This window comes from Capricornis sumatraensis, chromosome 8, assembly GCF_032405125.1.
Source record: "Capricornis sumatraensis isolate serow.1 chromosome 8, serow.2, whole genome shotgun sequence".
Taxonomy (NCBI): Eukaryota; Metazoa; Chordata; class Mammalia; order Artiodactyla; family Bovidae; genus Capricornis; species Capricornis sumatraensis.
Genome location: NC_091076.1, coordinates 7,259,335 through 7,276,380, shown reverse-complemented (window position 1 = coordinate 7,276,380; position 17,046 = coordinate 7,259,335). Strand labels below are relative to the sequence as shown.

At 57.3% G+C, this 17,046-nt stretch overlaps 1 protein-coding gene across 3 annotated transcripts; it reads right to left on the bottom strand.

Annotated features, from left to right (window-relative positions):
* Positions 1–17: 17 nt before the first annotated feature.
* MAP3K11 (mitogen-activated protein kinase kinase kinase 11) lies at positions 18–16,994 on the bottom strand. 3 transcript variants are annotated; one of them, XM_068976829.1, is made up of 11 exons: positions 16,905–16,994; positions 14,765–16,419; positions 9,575–9,755; positions 9,233–9,381; positions 8,948–9,123; positions 8,580–8,823; positions 7,979–8,092; positions 6,973–7,108; positions 6,788–6,879; positions 1,383–1,799; positions 18–812 (listed from the first exon to the last, which is right to left on the bottom strand). In XM_068976829.1, exons 2-11 carry the CDS (start codon positions 15,501–15,503, stop codon positions 475–477), a joined length of 2,586 nt encoding a protein of 861 aa, XP_068832930.1. In that variant the 5' UTR covers positions 15,504–16,419; positions 16,905–16,994; the 3' UTR covers positions 18–474. The 3 variants fall into 3 exon arrangements, with proteins under 3 accessions (XP_068832930.1, XP_068832931.1, XP_068832932.1); XM_068976830.1 differs by having other exon boundaries at positions 14,765–16,385; positions 16,905–16,978; XM_068976831.1 differs by lacking the exon at positions 16,905–16,994 and adding an exon at positions 16,481–16,505 and having other exon boundaries at positions 14,765–16,385.
* Between the last annotated feature and the right edge of the window lie 52 nt (positions 16,995–17,046).

Below are 17,046 nucleotides of genomic sequence, written 5' to 3'. Positions count from 1 at the left end.
TGCTTGGGGAGTTTATTTGGCTTCATTGGATCCTGAGGCCCTGGCCCCAGATGACCCCCAGGGCAGGGGGGCCCAGGCACTAAGCCCAGGGGCAGGGGACACAGTAGTAGGATTTGGTCAAGTGCTGGTGACAGCTAAGGCTGGCCCCGCTCCCCTGCACCTCCCTGCTTCCCTGCACCACCCCCGGGGGGCAATTCCCTGAGACAGGCCCTGGTCCTCCCAACCGGCTGGGTACAGTGTTGGGCCCCAGTGGGGCGGCTAAGTCGGGGGACCCACCCGTTGCAGGGGTGTGTGGGGGGTGCAGGCCCCCCATCCAGTGTGAAGGCTTCCTGTGCAGTGTAGTGTTCCTGACCCCCAGAGGGGATGGCGTCCCTGGGCAAAACCAAGGCAGCTGGAGAGACTGGCCTGGCTCCTATTCCAGTGTATGTTGAGGCTCCTCCAGGGCGGTGGGCGAGCGGGGAGAAACCGGCCCGCTCAGGGCCCTGCCTCTGGTGCCCACGGGGCCTGGGCACCCACGTCTTTGGTCTGCCCCCTGCAGTCCTGAGGGGCCCCTCGGAAGGGGTTGGCAGGCGGAGAGTCCCAGAAGGGGTCTGAGTCTGGGAACAAGGTCCAGGGTGCCCGGCGGGGCACAGGCTGTGGCGAGGGCAGGGGTGAAGGCCGTGGCCCAGCGGACACAAAGCTCCACGGGTCGATGCGGCTGCGGAGGGGTGAGGGCCGAGGTCGACTGATGAGGCCCAGAGGCGGCGAGCGCGGGGTCCCTGGGGTGCCAGGAGCAGAGCGTGATATTCCCGGTGGCGGTGAGACAGCGCTGGCTATTCAACGAAGGGGAGGAGGCCCAGGTCAGGCAGTCACCAGCTCCTGGTGTCCCCAGGGGGCACTGCCCTGCTCTGGGCCTCAGTTTGCTCACAGCACAGTGAGCTCCGGGATTCGAGACTTCCATAACCCTTCCTGCTCCATAGTGCCGCGATCTAGCAGTTAAGAGTGAGGAAGCCTCGGGAGCAGGTCTTGGATCAACCCATCTCAGCAGCTGACTAGTTTGAGTCCCTTCATCTCTCTGTGCCTTACATGTCAACCAAAAAATGGGTCTAACCGGAGTGCCTAGTTCATAGCACTGTTATCATAATTGAATGAGGCAACCTTTCTAAAGGACTAGAAATAGTACCTGGCCCAGGTAAACAGCCAGTGGAGTTTGCTAGGGTGGGCCTTATTACTTCTATTATTTCACAACCAGCCTGGCCCCTCCGGATGGCTGAACATAGAACTCGGTTCCCCACACCCCGAGGGCGCAGCTGGAGGTCCAGCAGACAGCTGCGGCGCTGCTCACTGCCCTGCGGGTCCCCACCAGCCCCTCCTCCCCCGTCACAAGGCAGTAGGCTGCTTACCGCGCCTCTCCTCTTCGCGCCGGCGGCTCTTGGCTGAGGGCTGCCCCGCGGCGGGGACACCCAGCTCTAGCAGCAGGGGTGGCGCGGGGGTCGGTGGGCCAGAGGCGTCGAGGCTCAGCGGGGAGGCTGGGGTTTCGGGCGTCTCGGAGAAGCGGATGAGCGGGGAGGGGGGCGGCTCGGCGGCGGACGGGGTGGGGAGCGACGAGCGGGGCGGTGTTGGTGAGGGCTGCTCCACGCGCTCTCGGCCCGAGACCCCCGGGGGTTGCAGGTCCCGGCCGAGGCCCAGCGAGGCGAGCAGGGCGGTGCCGCGCAGCAGCGCGCGTTGGATCAGCTTGGGCGTCCCGGAGCCACTGCCGCGTTCGGTCGGGCCCGGCCGCCGGGGCTCCTCGGGCTCCGGGCTCGGCCTCGGGAGGTTACCTGGCGGCGGGTACACAGGTCAGGCCGATTTCCGGTGGCCCTGGAGCAAGGGCTGACTTCTGCTCCCCTGACTCCCCCAGTCCAAGTCCTCCTTTGGCATCCCCATTCTGGCTTTTCAGAAGTGTTGGGGGTGGAGGAGGGCAGTGCAACCTTTGAAAGGAGCAGGAGCTAAGCCAGGTGCTCTGGAGCCCACGAAAGGAGGGCTGGCTGGAGGGAAGCCCCGGGGTCCACCAAGAAGCAAGCTCAAGCCAGAGCAGGGCTGGCCTCAGTGCCCTCAGTAGGCAGCAGAAGATACCTGCAGGGGCCAGGGTCACAGCTGGGACCTGTGTGGTGCCCATCTCCTCCCTGGTTGGGCAGCCCTGGTCCTTCTACTTGCCTGCTCTGGCCTCCAGTGGTAGCCTGTATAAGGCACACAGGCCAATTCCAATGTACACAATAGCCCTAAAGCGATACAACACTGTCCCTATTCCAGAAATGAGGAAATCAGCTTGGAGAGGTCAGTTGTTTGTGTCAGGCCTGAGCTGAGTGATTTAGGGGCATTACGTTGTCTGAGCCTCATGCCCCAGGGGTTCCCAGGCTGAGCTAAGGCTACCCTGCCCTGGATTAAAGGACATGTGTCCTAACCTGTGGGCCTAGGGTTAATCTGACTCCATTCTAGACCGAACGGGTGGGTCTGGCGAACCCGTCATCGAGGAGGTAGGGCAGCCTGTGATGGCCCCCCACAAACCCCAATTTTGTCAAGTCCTCCTCAGCTCTAGAACCTGCGATGGCTCTCCACGGCTGCTAGGGCCTCTCTGTCTTCCTTGGGCCTGCCTGGTGTGGAGCAGTGGGTGGGAGGTCCAGAGGAAGAAATGTAAAGCTGGGAAAAACGTGAGCCTCTGCAGTGAACCAGGACTTTGCTTGGGGTCGGTTCTCAGCCACAACCCTTACCTCATCTCTCTCTTTTTTGGCTGGGCCCCAAGGCTTGTGCGATCTTAGTTCCCCTACCAGGGATTTAACCCATGCCCTCAACAGTGAGAACGTGGAAGTCCTAACCATCAGAAAGCCAGGGAATTCCACCCCCCACCCCCACCCCATCTCTCTCTTATCTCCTACCCCACCCCACCCCACCCCTGCAGTGGCCACTGCCTTCTAAAATGCAAACCTGCTAAAGACAAGTCTCGCCCCCAACCAACTTCCAGATCCTTCCTGAACTGGCCCCAGCCTGCTGTTTCAGGCCTGTGAGTCCCTGGCTCTCAACTCCTTCAATGAATTCCAACCAGGAGTCCTCTTCCTTAGGTCTGGTGAACCCCACGGTTGCGCACACACACTGTTCCCTCCACTTAGCACCTTTCCCACCTTGCGCTCAGTAGTCCCTTACCATTTAAGACCCAGTTGAGAGACCACAGCATCTATGAAGCTGTGACACTGTGCTTTATAAAAAAGTACATATTTGGTTTTCATCTCATTCCTGGTACAGAACTCCCCAAACCCTTGGCATTTCCGTATCTGAGTTCATATTGATGTCTTTTTATTTTGGCAGCCCTGTGCAGCATGAGGGATCTTGGTTCCCTGACCAGGGATCAAACTTGTAACCCCTGCATTAGGAGCATGGAGTCTTAGCTACTGGAGCACCAGGGAAGTCCCTGATGCGGTCATTGTTGGAGGATGGGGTCTGCTGGGGGAACGAACTGTGTGATTAGAGGGTTGGAACTTTCAACTTCTACTTGCATCAGGGTAAGAGAAGGGCTGGAGATTGACTCCTGTCACCAACGGCCAATGATTTAATCAATCACATCCACGTAATGAAGCCTCCATAAAAACCCAGACAAAGGGTTTGGAGAACTGGGTTGGTGAACCAGCAGAGGTATGTGCCTAGAGTAGGCATGGAAGCTGTGTGCCCCTTCCACATACCCTGCCCTCCATATCTCTTCCATCTGTATGTCCTTGACTTGTATCATTTATAATAATCTGGTAGTCTAGGAAGTAGATGGTTTTCCTGAGTTCTGTGAGCTCTTCAAGGAAATTATCAAATCTGAGGAGGGGGTCATGGGAACCTCTGGTGTCGAGCTGGTCGGTGAGGAGCACAGGTGACAACCTGGACTTACAACTGGTGTCTGCAGTACAGAGGAGCAGTTTTGTGGGCCTGAACCCTGAACCTGTGGGGTCTGACGCTAATTCCAGGTAGACAGTGTCAGAACTGGATTGGATTGGATTATAGGACTTCCAGCTGGTGTCCCGGAATTGGCCAGTGTGGGAAAAACTCCACACATGTGGTGTCAGAAGTGAAGCAAGAGAATGTAGAGGAAAACAAGAACTTTTCCTCTTTTAGAAGCTTTGCCAGGGACTTCCCTGGTGGTCCAGTGGTTAAGAATTTGCCTTCTAATGTAGGGGATGGGGGTTTGATCCCTGGCGGAGGAACTAAGATCCCACATGCTGTGGGTCAACTAAGCCTGCACACAATGAGAGAAGCCAGTGCGCCACAATGATGACCCAGTGCAACCAAAAAAAAAAGTTTAAAAAACAAAATAGAAGCTTTTTCAGAATCCCCCATTAACCTATGTAGTTCTTGCTCATGCTATGCCTTGTACAGTCCTTCAGCCTACCACATGCTACTCTCTACTGTATTTGTTTATTTCTCAGTCTGCCTCCTCCACCAGACTAGGCTCGCCCAGAGGTCAAGGCACTGCTGATCTCTAGCATGATGATGCCTGGCTGATTATATATGGCAGTACATGTTTGATGGAAGAATCCATTCTTAGAATCCCTGCGACAACCACATAAGGTGATCGCTGTTCCCCTACTTTACAGGTGAAGAAACTAATCATTTACAGTGAGTTTAAAGCAGAACAGGGTAAAAACATGTTTAAAACAAGCAAGAAAAATGGAACAAAGTGAAGCTGGAGATCAGCACACCAACTAAGAATGGAAAGAAGTTACTGAGGTTGATATCCTGAGAAACTGAGGTTCCCAGAAGTCAGAAACTTTGCCCCAGGTCATTTGGCAATGATTTTAATTTACCTCTAAACTCCCTGGCAGTAAGAGGTGGCAACCCTGTTGTTACGGAGAAAGCAGAAAAACCATTCTTGACTCAGAGATGAAAGTGAAATCACTTCTACAGGGCCTCATGGAAAGGACACGGCCATGTAGTAGTTGGTGGCTCCAGGGCAAAAGCTTCATGGGGTAGTTGCTGGCAGACTGTGCCCACCAATCCATTACAACCAGTTCCCCAGGGGCCAGCACACGCAGGCAGGGACAGGGGTGGAAGATGGGACTCCCCAGTGGTGTGGCTAACACCTGGGACAATCTCTCAGGGACATCTTTGATTCTTAGCTAGGTTTTTGACTCTGTAGGTGGTTGGGAGGTCAAGATCACTCACTTGTGGGTGGGCCAAGACAGCTGGATGAGGGCTTGCACAAGTGGAAACAGATGCTCAGCCAGCAGCTGGGCTGGGACAAGTGATACCCTTTCAGGTAAGGGGGCAAGCTGGAGAAAGATGAGGTCCCTGCTCCTGGGAGCCCAGGGAAGATAAGGCCAAAGGGATCTGAAGGGATCTGTAGACCATGGTCTGGGGCTGCTTCGGCCTGCACATCCAGCCTGACAGGACCTTAGCCTTCTGACCTGGGGCATTCTAGAGCAGGCGACTCCAAGCAGCCCCCTTGGCCTTCCAATTCTCAGTTCAGTCCCTGTAGCACAGCCTGCTCGGGGCAATGCAACTGCTGGAGCAAGAAATGGCATTGCAGACGGGGGTCCAGGGCCCTGCTTCTGGAATCAGTGAAAGTTTTGCGACCCCATGGACTATACAGTCCATGGAATTCTCCAGGCCAGAATACTGGAGTGGGTAGCCTTTCCCCTCTCCAGGGGACTTCCCCAACCCAGGGATCGAACCCAGGTCTCCCACATGACAGGTGGATTCTTTACCAGCTCAACCACAAGGGAAGCCCTGGGCTCAAATCCCTGTTCTGCTGTGTGTTCTACTTCAAATCACTGTACCTATCTGTGCCTCAGTTTTCTCCTCTATAAAATGGCACACAGGAGGGACCCAATAAATGTTTGCTGTTGTTATTACTGTGAATCCTAGCTTAGGTAATGGTGGAGGTGATGCACTGGGTGGGGTGAGAGGAGTGAGTCTACCTTGTTTGCTGAATAGGACTCTGGTCTGATGACAGCTAAGTCAGGTCCTATATTCTGGCTTTGAGAAGCAGGTGCAGCTGGGGGCTGTAAAGTGACCCTTGGGCAAGGGAGGCTGCAACTTTCTAGTCCCTGCCAATGCTGGGCAGTGCTGAGATGAGCCTTGTCCCACTGACCCAGGATCCCTGCTTTCTGCTGATCCCCTAGCTTCCCAAGTAGCTTGTAGGTGAGAAAGCCCTTCTTTAAGTGAAAGCTTCTGGGGAAACTCACTATGAGCATGAGTGTCAACATTTTCCTAGGTTCAGATCCTTAGCTGGGGGATTTAGGTAGATTATGTCTCAGAGGCTCAGTTTTCTCAGTTCTCAGATGGGTATAATAATTCCTCATGGGCTTGTTGCTTGGATGGAATACCTGATACACAGCAAGTGCTGTTGCCATTATGGAAAACAGAAGAGCCCAGACCTGCCCCAGATGCAGTGAGAGGGCCCTGGATGCCCACCCGTTCAGCTTTCTTATCCTCTTTTCCACCTCCAAGCTCCCGAGAAAAGACTCTGAGAAGCACAGCGCAGTAGCCACTTTTCTAACTCCACCCCACGTGCACAATTTCCTTCCCCTCTCTGCGCCCAGCTTCCTTTGGGTCCCAAACAGGGGCCACTGTTCTTTGTCTTCCTTTGCTCCCTAGAGCTTGCTGAGGGCACAGCAGCTGATGCAGGCCAGCCCTGCACAATGGGGACCACTCTGGGCCCCTTGAGGCCTAGGCAGGATCCCCGTCAGTTGTGGGCTTATAGGTCAGACCTGGGTTCTAGCAATGGCCTGCCTTGCCATTGTACCCACAGGAGTACAGCACCAGTTGGCTGGGGGCAGACAAGGCCACTCACCATTGAGCACTGGGGGTGTGGAAGGAGATCCTAGGGGGGATGAGTCATCTGAATCCAGGTACCACGTGGCTTCATCCATGCGGGACCTTCTCCTGGTGAGGGGATGAGAAGGGGAGTTGTGCTTCGTGAATCTCAGGACTGTTGGGAGGCAGGAGCTGCTGGGTAGGTGGCAGTCAGGCACTCACCTCCCGTTCTGGGCTTCTCCAGGCTTGGGGGAGCTGGGACCCCAAGCCCAGCATGCTCGGCGCTCTCCGTTGCTTGAGTCCTCTAGACGTCTCGGGGACTGTCGGCCCCAGGCCTGGCCTGGCTCTGCAGGCTCCACTGCGGTGGGTGGGGTGAGGGGAGGAACCGAAGGAGTCTGAGTCAAGATCAAGGACCCTGATCCTTATCCTCCCACCGTAAAGGGGCTCCAGGGGCAACTTCTTGGAGGATGGGAGTGGATAGTCAGGCTGGGCCCCATCCCGTTCCCATGGTAAGCTTTGGGCTTACAGAGAAATCACACAGAACTGGGGTGGGGTAGGTGAGTGTGGGTCCTGAGACTGGCAGTGGGGCATCTCTTCTAGTCCTTCAGCTGGCATTTGCTGCTTAGGAGTTAGCACAGACACTGCAGCAGACTGTGTGGGTCCGACCCTGTCACTTATCAGCTATGCAGTTACTCCTTTCACTTTTCTCATCACTAAAACCTAGGTAATAATAAAGACATCTACCTCACAGGGTCATTGTGAGGAATTAATATTAGCAACTGTTAGTCACTCAGTCGTGTCTGACTCTTTGTAACCCCATGTAACCTATCAGGCTCCTCTGTCCATGGGATTCTTCAAGTGAGAATACTGGAGTGGGTTGCCATTCCCTTCTTGGATCTTCCCAATTCAGGGATCAAACCTGGGTCTCCTGCATTATGGGCAGATTCTTTTTATGCTCTGAGCCACTGAGGACACCCTAATATTAGCAAGGCACTTAGGAAAGTGAATGGTACATAGTATCATACAATGGTTAAAAAAAAAAAGTTGTAAAATGACTGCTACTTGGGAAACTTAGATATCAGTTTAGATGGATGGGGAGGGAATCTGGGAGCAGGGAGGAAGACGAGGACAGTGGATAGTGCGACGGATCCACTTCCAAGGATAAGGTTTGACGAAAGGGTAAGATCTGGGGAGAAGGACGTGGGCAAGAGGAGGAGAAGCTGCTTACACTGGATGGCCCGGAACCGGGGAAAGGTGGGAGAGTCCCCAGCCCCGACCTCGAAGACGTTCCTCCTTCTGTCCAAGCCAGGCGAGGCCTGCACGGTGATGCGGTGTTTGAAGTCTAGGGTTGGGGGAAGGGAAGCAGAGTGCAAGTTTGTGGTGAAGGAGAGACAGGATCCTAACCCGCAGGGCCCCTCGGCAGCGCCGAGGCCACGCAGGCAGTGCTGGAACCCGGCCTAGCACGGAGGCTAGGTGACTGGGGCCGGCCTCACTGGCTTCCTGAGCCCCTGGCTCTCGTTAAGGAAATCCCCAACCCCGAAGCGCGGCGAAGTCGGAGAGGGCCCACCCCGCGCCCTCGGCCTTCCCAGAACATTCATAAGCCCCGCCCCTTCCCGGCCGCAGCCACTCCCAGGCAGACATGCAAATATTCCCGCCAGAACCCGCCCACAGACAAAAACACACTCCCGATCCCAGCCCTTGCAGCCTCCGCTCACAGGCCCACCCACCGATGCCCTAGACCAATCCCAGCGCGGTCAGCCGCCCTCTTGGCCCCGCCCCACCGCCCGCGAAGCCAATGGCAGGCGGCGCACTGGGGCCCCGCCCCTTACCGAGTGGCATGCTGATACGCTCCCCGCCGTCGCGCGCGCGGAGTTTGCTGCGCTTGAAGGTTCCGCGTCGGCGGCGAACGTGCGGCCGCTCGCGGTCGACTTGCTGCAGTAACAGCGTCAACTCGCGCTCAAACACCTCCAGCTCCCACTGAGCCAGCAGGTGCTCGCGCCGCCGCAGCTGCTCTGCCTGTGAGCGCTGCTCACGCGCCGCGCGGGTCAGCTCCTCCTCGCGGCTCAGTAGTTCCTGTGCCCAGGACAGCGAAGAGGGTGGCGTCAGGCGGGTACGGTCCCAAGCGCTCATCCCCACCCTCCGTGAGACGTCCCTTCCCGGTGTCTCCTTCCATCCCTGGGGCCGCGACTCCTCCTACCTTTTCTTTGGCCCGCAGCTCGTCGAAGAGGCCTTGGATCTCGCGCTTCCAGCCTTCCTGCATGGAATGGAAGGAGTCCCGCGGCATTTCCCGTAGCACCTGCGCCTCCAGCGCCTCCAACTGCTGAAGGATGGAGGCGAAGTCGGGCCTGCGGTGGGGGTCCTGCGCCCAGCAGTCTAGGGAAACGGAATGGGGACGGGGGGGACAGGGGAAGGGGTCTGTGAGTGGATATGTCCTGTTGGGCCAAGGAGCTCTACCCTTCACCCTCCTGCCCCATCCCCTTACCGGCCATGAGCTGTGCAAAGGGCTCCGGGCAGGTGGACGGAATGGGCAGTGTGAGCTTGTTCACGGCCACACCATAGGCTACAGCAAGGCAGTCGATGCCACGATAGGGTACTTCCCCGGTCAGCAGTTCCCACAGCAGGACCCCAAAGCTGTGGGTGAGACAAAGGGTCTGTGTTCCCGCCTCGACTCCTTCATTCATTGCCATTTCACCCCAAAGCAACCAAGAGCTAAGTGGTCTGTGTTCCTCCCCTGGCCTCTGCTTATCCATCCAGCCCTAGATTTTGGCTGCCACATCTCCCACCCCTGTGACCCCATATCTGTCCAGACTCCACCCAGCTGCACCTCCAGACATCGCTGCCTTTGGAGAAGGTGGAGGCCTTGATAACCTCAGGAGCCATCCAGGCATAGGTGCCCGCAGCACTCATTTGCGTGGTTTTGTGCCACTCGCGGGCCAGGCCGAAGTCCGTGATCTTCAGGGTCTTGTGCTCCATGTCCTCCCCTTCAATGGGCTGCAGCAGCAGAACTGGGGAAGAGAGGCTGGACTGTGGTTCCAGGCTCAGGTGGTGGGGACAGGGGAGGAGCTGGGGGCAAACTGTCACCTGACAGACATCCTGGCTAGGTAATGGGGGCAGTGAGGTGACTTGGTCTCAACCTTGCCCTGGGGAGCTCATATCTGGGGCTGGGATAGAATGAGACAATAAACACAAGGCTGGGACATATTTACCAAGGGGCTCCTAGAGGTTAGGCATATTATACTCAGTGTTAGCACACACACACAAATCTGTGAGGTAAACATCATGGGATTCCCTGGTGGCTCAGTGATAAACAATTCACCTGCCAGTGCAGGAGACACAGGTTCAATCCCTGGGTCGGGAAGATCCCCTGGAGAAAGAAAATGGCAACCCACTCCAGTATTCTTGCCTGGAAAATCCCATGGACAGAGGAGCCTGGTGGGCTCCAGTCCTTGGCGTTGCAGAGGGTCAGACACGACTTAGCGACTAACAGTTCACTTCAGTAATTAGGACTCTGCACTTCCACTGCAGGGGAAACAGGTTCGATCCCTGGTCAGGGAACTATGATCCCACATGCCCTTGGCTCAGCCAATAAATAAATAAGTAAATTGTAAGATTTGGGAAGATTTCCCAGAGGAAGTGCCATTTAAGCTGAGACCAGAGTGCGAAGTTGGCCTCAGCTAGGCAATGGTGGGGGTTCAATCCCATGGACAGAGGAGCCTAGCGGCTCTAATCCTTGGGGTTGCAGAGGGTTAGACACAACTTAGCGACTAAACAGCAACAACAAAGACATCATTATCCTCATTTTTCAGAAGAGGAAACTGAACAACAATGTGACTTAACCAAGGTCATAAGCAAACAAAATAGGTATCACACACAACCTGGTTGTGGCATGGTTCCCGAGCCAGTGTTCTAACTTTCCCCTAACCCTGCACAGAACAGAAATAGGCAATATGGCAGCCTCTCAGCACTCGTGACTTTGATTTCAAAAGAAACCTGTGTGTTGCCATTTTGTGGAGGCAAAAGTGTGATTTAGAACCTCCCTGGGAGTGGGGAGCAGGAGGAAACTGCCTGGTGAGAAAGGAAGCCCAGCGGGCACTATAGACCCCTGGTGCCCATGTCCCACTGTGGCTAGCACAGCCATTTCCAGAAGAGAAAAAGACTCCAAAAGATATCCACTGATGTGGCTAGATGTGATGAGAGACTAAGGGGTCTAAGGTGGTTGTTGACTAGAAAGGAGTTTAGGACAAATGTAGGAGTGGATGGACACGGCAAGGGTTCCTGGCTTTGTCCCTCATAGGACCATCATACCCTGTATACACAGGAAAGCCAGCAACTTGCAAATGTCTCACTAGGAACTGCATGGCTCAAAGGAGAGAGGCTTTAAAGGAAAAAAAGGAAGGCAAAATCAGAGAATCTTCGAGGGTCTGAAGAGGGCTCTCCACTTTTCTGGTTATAGTCAACTGTTTTGTACAGAAGGGACATCCAAGCCAACGACATTCCTGAGCACATATCCTTTCAGGGCACTGTTGCCGTGCTGCTGCTGCTGAGTTGCGTCAGTCGTGTCTAACTCTGTGTGACCCCATAGACAGCAGCCCACCAGGCTCCTCCGTCCCTGGGATTCTCCAGGCAAGAACACTGGAGTGGGTTGCCATTTCAGGGCACACCTCTCAGCAATACTGCCCAGGGTGACAGCACCACAGAGGGGGCAGCACAGGGTACTGGGGTTGGGGCAGAGGAGACAGGCACCTTATACAGGTGAGTCAGGGAAGACTTCTCAGAGGAGGTGGCACAACCAGGGTACTCACTTGTTTAGGCCTAAAGCCACAACTCCTGATCCTGCTGCTGGCCAAGCTCCCTGGGCCTCATGGGGGCATCTGGCACTGCTGCTCAGCCCCTCCCTGCTGTCCTTGGCTCCCAGGGCCTCTGGCTGCTTGTGCTGTTTCCTTCAGGCCTCCCCACCCTTAAGCCTTTTCAATGCCGGTGTTTCTCGGAGCCTGGCCTCCCCTTGACCTCGGCCTACTGCCTCCAGGCTGTCCTGGCCTCTCCCAGGTGCCGGCTGCCCCCTCCTCATTGGCATCTCCTGTATGTGGGGCCCTCATTCAGAAGTGGGTCCAGCTGCCCAGCTGTCACCCTACCTGGTCTCCATGCTCTCAACAACCACCTACATCCTCCCACTGTGCCTGGCAAATCTTTCTGCCCTGTCTCCAAATTCAGAGAATGGTCCTGCAACCTACCCTCTCCTCTGAGCTAAACTGGGGCTGACTCCTGAACAGTTAAAGCTGAGGATGACAACAAAAGCCAGAGGGTCATCAGGAGTGTTAAACAAGATCACCCTTTTTAAAGCTTTCACACAAGGATCTGACAGTTGTTCCAAAGATGCCGTGAATCTCAAGCTGACTCTCCTCTCCATCCGCTACCACATCTTATTCCCAGCTTCACAACAGCCTCTGGGCTGGCTGCAGGAGTCTCAGAACCGGACCACTTAGTAAGCCCCGTGAATATCCGTTTCAAAGAAGAATCACAGCAGGCTGGGGCGGGTGGCTGGAGAGGGACCAGGCAAAGGGGTCCATGTGCTGGGGCTGGGGAGGGACTCCCACTTCCTCTGGTGCCAGGACCCACCCATCCTCTTGAAGACCAACCCCTGCTACTTCTTGGTCAGGTCTCTAGCCTCCTGTGGTACCTCACGGACTGGTGAAGCACTTTCTGCACCAGCATCTCAAGCTGGGAGGCCAGCTTCCCTTTTTCAATCAAATCATCTGAAGCCCAGACAGGGGTGGCAACCCACTCAGTCTCAGGACTCCTTTGTACTGACTTTTCTGCCAACCCTGTCCCCAGCTTGACCTGACACCTGTGAAGCCTTAGCCTCCCCTCCGTGAGCCCTGCTTTTCTCCAACGGCCTTGAATTTGTTCTAACCCAAGCTGCTCTTCTGGTGTCTGATGTAGACTTCGGGATGATCAGGGGTCACTCAGAGAAGAGGCTAGAGATCCCCCTCCCAATACCCCCTTAGGGCTCCCTGGCTCTGAAAAGGGACCTGGCCCCCAGCCCCCTCCCTAGACTGCCTCTGGGGAGCCTGGGAGTGGCCTCAGCAGCTCACACCTCTTCCGCTTCCCTCCCATGGTCCCTACTTCTCCTTTCTGGGAGGCCTGGCCCAGGTCTCCAATGGGGGGGGGGTCCTTTGGGGGAGAATTGGGGGAGGTCAGGCCCAGGCCGGGCTGGCTGGTCAGTCCTGTGACTCGTGGGCCTGGAGAATTCCCCCTCCTCTCCCCTCCAGGCTTCCTCACAAGGCCCCCATTGTCCAGGAAAATCATGCCATTGTTTCCTGCCTGAGCCCCCCCAGCCCAGGGACTCCCCCCCGCCACAATGCCGCAGACAGCACCCCGGGCCTAGAACTGGGGTCTGTGAGGTGGGAGCCCAGGCTCAGGGAGGCTAAGGGCACCCTGCCTGCCCTTCACCACCACCCAGACTCAGGGAGGAAAGCAGGGAACTGGGGGTAGTGGGGGTGCCATCCCTGGCTCCTTCCTCTCCCACAAACCCCCCCACCCCCAACTCTTTCCTCCCCTGCAGGCAGCTGGGCTGGGGAGAGAGCAGAGGCTGGAGCAGGGGCAGGAAGCCGGCTCAGGGGCAGCAGGAAACGCAGGAAGCGGTGGGGAGGGTGGGGAGCAGGGGCCTGGGCTATTGTTCCATTTTTTCTGGAAAGAAAACTGGAGGAAAAACAGTAGACGGGAGTCCCCTCCCCCCAGGCCTTCGGGGAATCCCCCTCAAGCTGGGGCAGGGAGTGAGGGTCCCTAGCTGGCTGGGGCTCAGGGGCACAGCTGAGCGCTGGGACCTGCACCCTATTGTGGATGAGAGGAGTGGGTGGGGTGGCTGGCAGACCTCCTGAGGCCCCTCCAACCCTGGAAAGGACATGGGTATCACTGGGCCCTGGTGTTCTGCTCCCCACAAGCCTCTGATCCATGGTCAGCCCAGGCCGGGAGGCTCAAAATATCCATGCTCACCCCTCCACGGGCCACCTATGGCTCTCCAGTGGCCCTGCCGGCCCTTCCTCTTGCTCTTCAGTCTGCACCTTGGGCCCCAGCAGGCCCACCCACATCCCTACTCCCATGCTGGGTGCTGCCTCCTTGACTTGGTTCTCATCAGGCCCTGCCAGGACATCCAACTGCGTGCCTCTCTGGACATGCCCTGCTCTGGGCCAGGTGTGAAGCTTGTCTGCCTCAGGAAGCGCTCTGAACCTGTCACTTGCTTGTCTCGGGCCCATGCTGGGCCGTGCGTAGGACCCGAAATGGCTGGAGATAGAGCGCCTCGAGTCTTCTTAAGCCCTGCCACGCCCACTCCAAGTGCTGATTCCAGGCAAAGCCCTCCTGGCAATCCAGTCAAATGTCCACACCCATGGCTGACAACCCACCGCATGCCGGGCATTAGGTGCCCAACGATTAAGCCCTTTCATCCTCCCAATCACTCCCTTTTTACAGAGTGAAATCGATGCTCTGAGTTGAAATAACCAGCTAGAGTGCAGCCAGGGAAAGTAGTGGGGGTAGAATTCCATCCCTGACCCCAGCTTTGACCACCGCAGGGTGGGGAAATGGGGAGGGGCTTTTCCCTTTGAGATGTCTATTCTGGAGGAGCTGACCACCACAAGCGGAGGAGACAGGAGGCACCCGCAGGACAAGTGGGCGCTCCCTGAAGATGAGGGGTGCCAGGATCCAGCATGCCCTTCCTTGAGGTAGTGGCCCTGGTTAGGCAGGTTGCTTACAGTTCTGAGAGATTCCACTTTTTTAACTTGGCACCTGTGAGCTGGGGTAAAGGCCTCCTCCTGGGGCTGGGGCGTAAAGGACTCTTGGGTGCCTGGGACTCTTGCTTTGGGGCTAGTTTGAGCCCAGGGACACCCCTGGTCAACTGAGATGCCCCTAGAACAGTAGCTCCTGTCTCTAGTAGATCCCCAGGTAGGCTCAGCTGTGAGCTGGCAGTAGGTATGCGCTCAGGCCATGCCACCCTCTAACCACGCTCCCCAAAACTCACTGTTGTTGGACTTGAGGTCTCGGTGGATGACAGGCACCAGGGCCTCGCAGTGCAGGTAGTGCATCCCACGGGCAATTTGCACGGCCCAGTTGACGAGCACATGGGGGGGCACACGCCGGCCAGCCAGGGCACGGCTGAGGGGCCCACCGGCGGCGTACTCCATCACCAGGCACAGGTTGGGCTCCTCCAGGCACACGGCCTTTAGGGCAATGATGTTGGGGTGTGCCAGCATGGCGAAAAGCCGGGCCTCCTGTCGCACGCTCTCAGCTGTCACACTGATGTCTTCGTCAGGGTCCTGGCGAGCAGCCTTCACAGCCACCAGCTCGCCTCGCCAGCTGCCCCGGTAGACCTTGCCGAAGCCACCAATGCCAATCACCTCCTCCAGCCGCAGCTCCTGGAAGCTGGCCATCTCACAGGGGGGCGGACCACCGCCCCGAGACACATAGTTGGACGGAAAGATGCCCACCTGGCCACCCACCTGGCCCGCCCACCAGCCCTCATCGCCTGAGATAGCTGCGTCCCGGGACAGCACCTCCACACGGTCACCCTTCCGCAGGGCCAGCTCGTCCTGCCCGCTGGGCTCGTAGTCAAACAGGGCTGTCCACACAGGATTAGCATAAGCTGCCGCCTTCGGGGACCCCTCTGGCCAACCTCCGCCGCCGCCCCCGCTGCCCCCACTGCCACTGCTGTTCCATGACCCCAGTGGGCTCTTGAGGAAGAGGTTCTTCAAGGGCTCCATGGCTGGGAGCTGGCGTTGGTGGGTTTGGGGACCTTCCCTGGGTGCCCCTGGTCCCCACCCCTGCTGACCGTCGAGGCCCTAGTCCCGGAACCTGGGCATCCGGGCCCTGGCCCTCAGCCCCAGACCCACGCCTCTCTGGGGATCCAGGAGTGTCGCCTCCCGGCCCCCTGCATCTCGGGCTTCTGGAGGAAGGCCACCCAGGGCAGTGGGGTCAGGCTAGGGGGGTGAGCCCCCGGGGCCTCTGCCGTCTCACCATGGCCAGCAAAGAGGGGCCCCGGCGTCCCTCAGTCTGGACCAGTCCTGGGAGCCTGGCTCCAGCACCCCGCGAAGTGTAAGGTGGGGCCAGCAAGGGGCAGCGCCTGGACTCTGGTTGGGTCTCCTTGCGAAGCGGGTGGCTGGAGTGTCTCTTGTTGGGGCTAGCTGTCTCTTCCTGGCTGGGCTCTCTCGCCCCGATGGCTCCAACCCCGTTCCCTTCTTCCTCCTCCCTTTGTACTTTGGCCCCGGGGGCGGGAGGCAGAGGTGGAGGGTGGAGTTTCACTTTTTTCCGCTGTTCTCCCTCCCGCAGGAAACAGCATCAGATGACGCGGGCGGGTAGCACCGCTCCCCTCCCAGAGGCAGCGGGGCGACTGGGCCGGGGAGTTCCCGGGTAGGCGGGCAATGAGAGGCCGACGGAGGGGAAGGGTAGCCCCCACCTCCCATGACAGCAGGTTCAGGGTCGAGTTGGTTTCTGCTAACGACGGGCCATCTCTCCCCTCTACATCCGCATCAGGAAAACTTGGGCAAAGAACCTGGCTTGGGAAGGGGACAAACCCGAGTTTGGTCTTGGCTCCGATGCTGCAGGGCTGTGTGATCCATCCTCTCTGCGCCTCATTCGCTTTGCATCTGAAATTGGGGCCAGAAGCTCAGCTTTGCAGACCTAGTGGGATCGGCGGGGGTGGGGGGGCTGGTTAAGACGAGGAGGATGGAACTGGCTGCACCTCGAGCTCTTGGAACGAGTTGTCAGGTCCTCCTTTCCCTCACCTGGGAAACCACTTATTCATGCCTCTTCCCCGTGAAGGGGCGGAAACCTGAGTCTGTGGTCCTGAAATGTGCGCAGTGACTGGATTCAGAATAGCCAAACCGCGCTTGCAGCCGCAGGATTGACCCCTTGATTGCCTTGAGCCTGTCACTTTAAGAAAAACGACGCTATCCTACTTCGACTATTTCTGCCTTTCTGAAGGATCGCTCTCTACACTCTTAAGGCGTGAGCTCTGACCCGGAAGTAGAGGCCATTCATGACGTCTGAGGTCCCGCACTAAATAAGTTGGACCTAGACGGGGGTGTGCCCCCGTAGCGCCGAACTGTAGCTTTAGCTCAGGCAGGTCCATGCCTCCATCTTTTTCCCCGCCTCTTGTAACTCACTGGGAGAGTTTTGCGCCAATTAACTCCGCCGTTACTCGATGGCCACTCAAGTATCCCTTGGGTTCACGCCCAGTGGTCTCCGCTAGGCTGGCAACTTTCAGGTGTGCGCATGCGCCCAAGGGCTTTTGCCTTTCGGCCCGTC

What these genes read in the sequence shown, in the direction of transcription:
- MAP3K11 (XM_068976829.1), bottom strand. Translation starts at nt 15,503, where the DNA reads ATGGAGCCCTTGAAGAACCTCTTCCTCAAGAGCCCACTGGGGTCATGG. An exon ending in AAAGGCAGCGATGTCTGGAG is followed by an intron (nt 9,382 to 9,574) that starts GTGCAGCTGGGT and finishes TCTCACCCACAG; the next exon opens with CTTTGGGGTCCTGCTGTGGG. An exon ending in GCGTATCAGCATGCCACTCG is followed by an intron (nt 8,093 to 8,579) that starts GTAAGGGGCGGG and finishes CCCCAACCCTAG; the next exon opens with ACTTCAAACACCGCATCACC.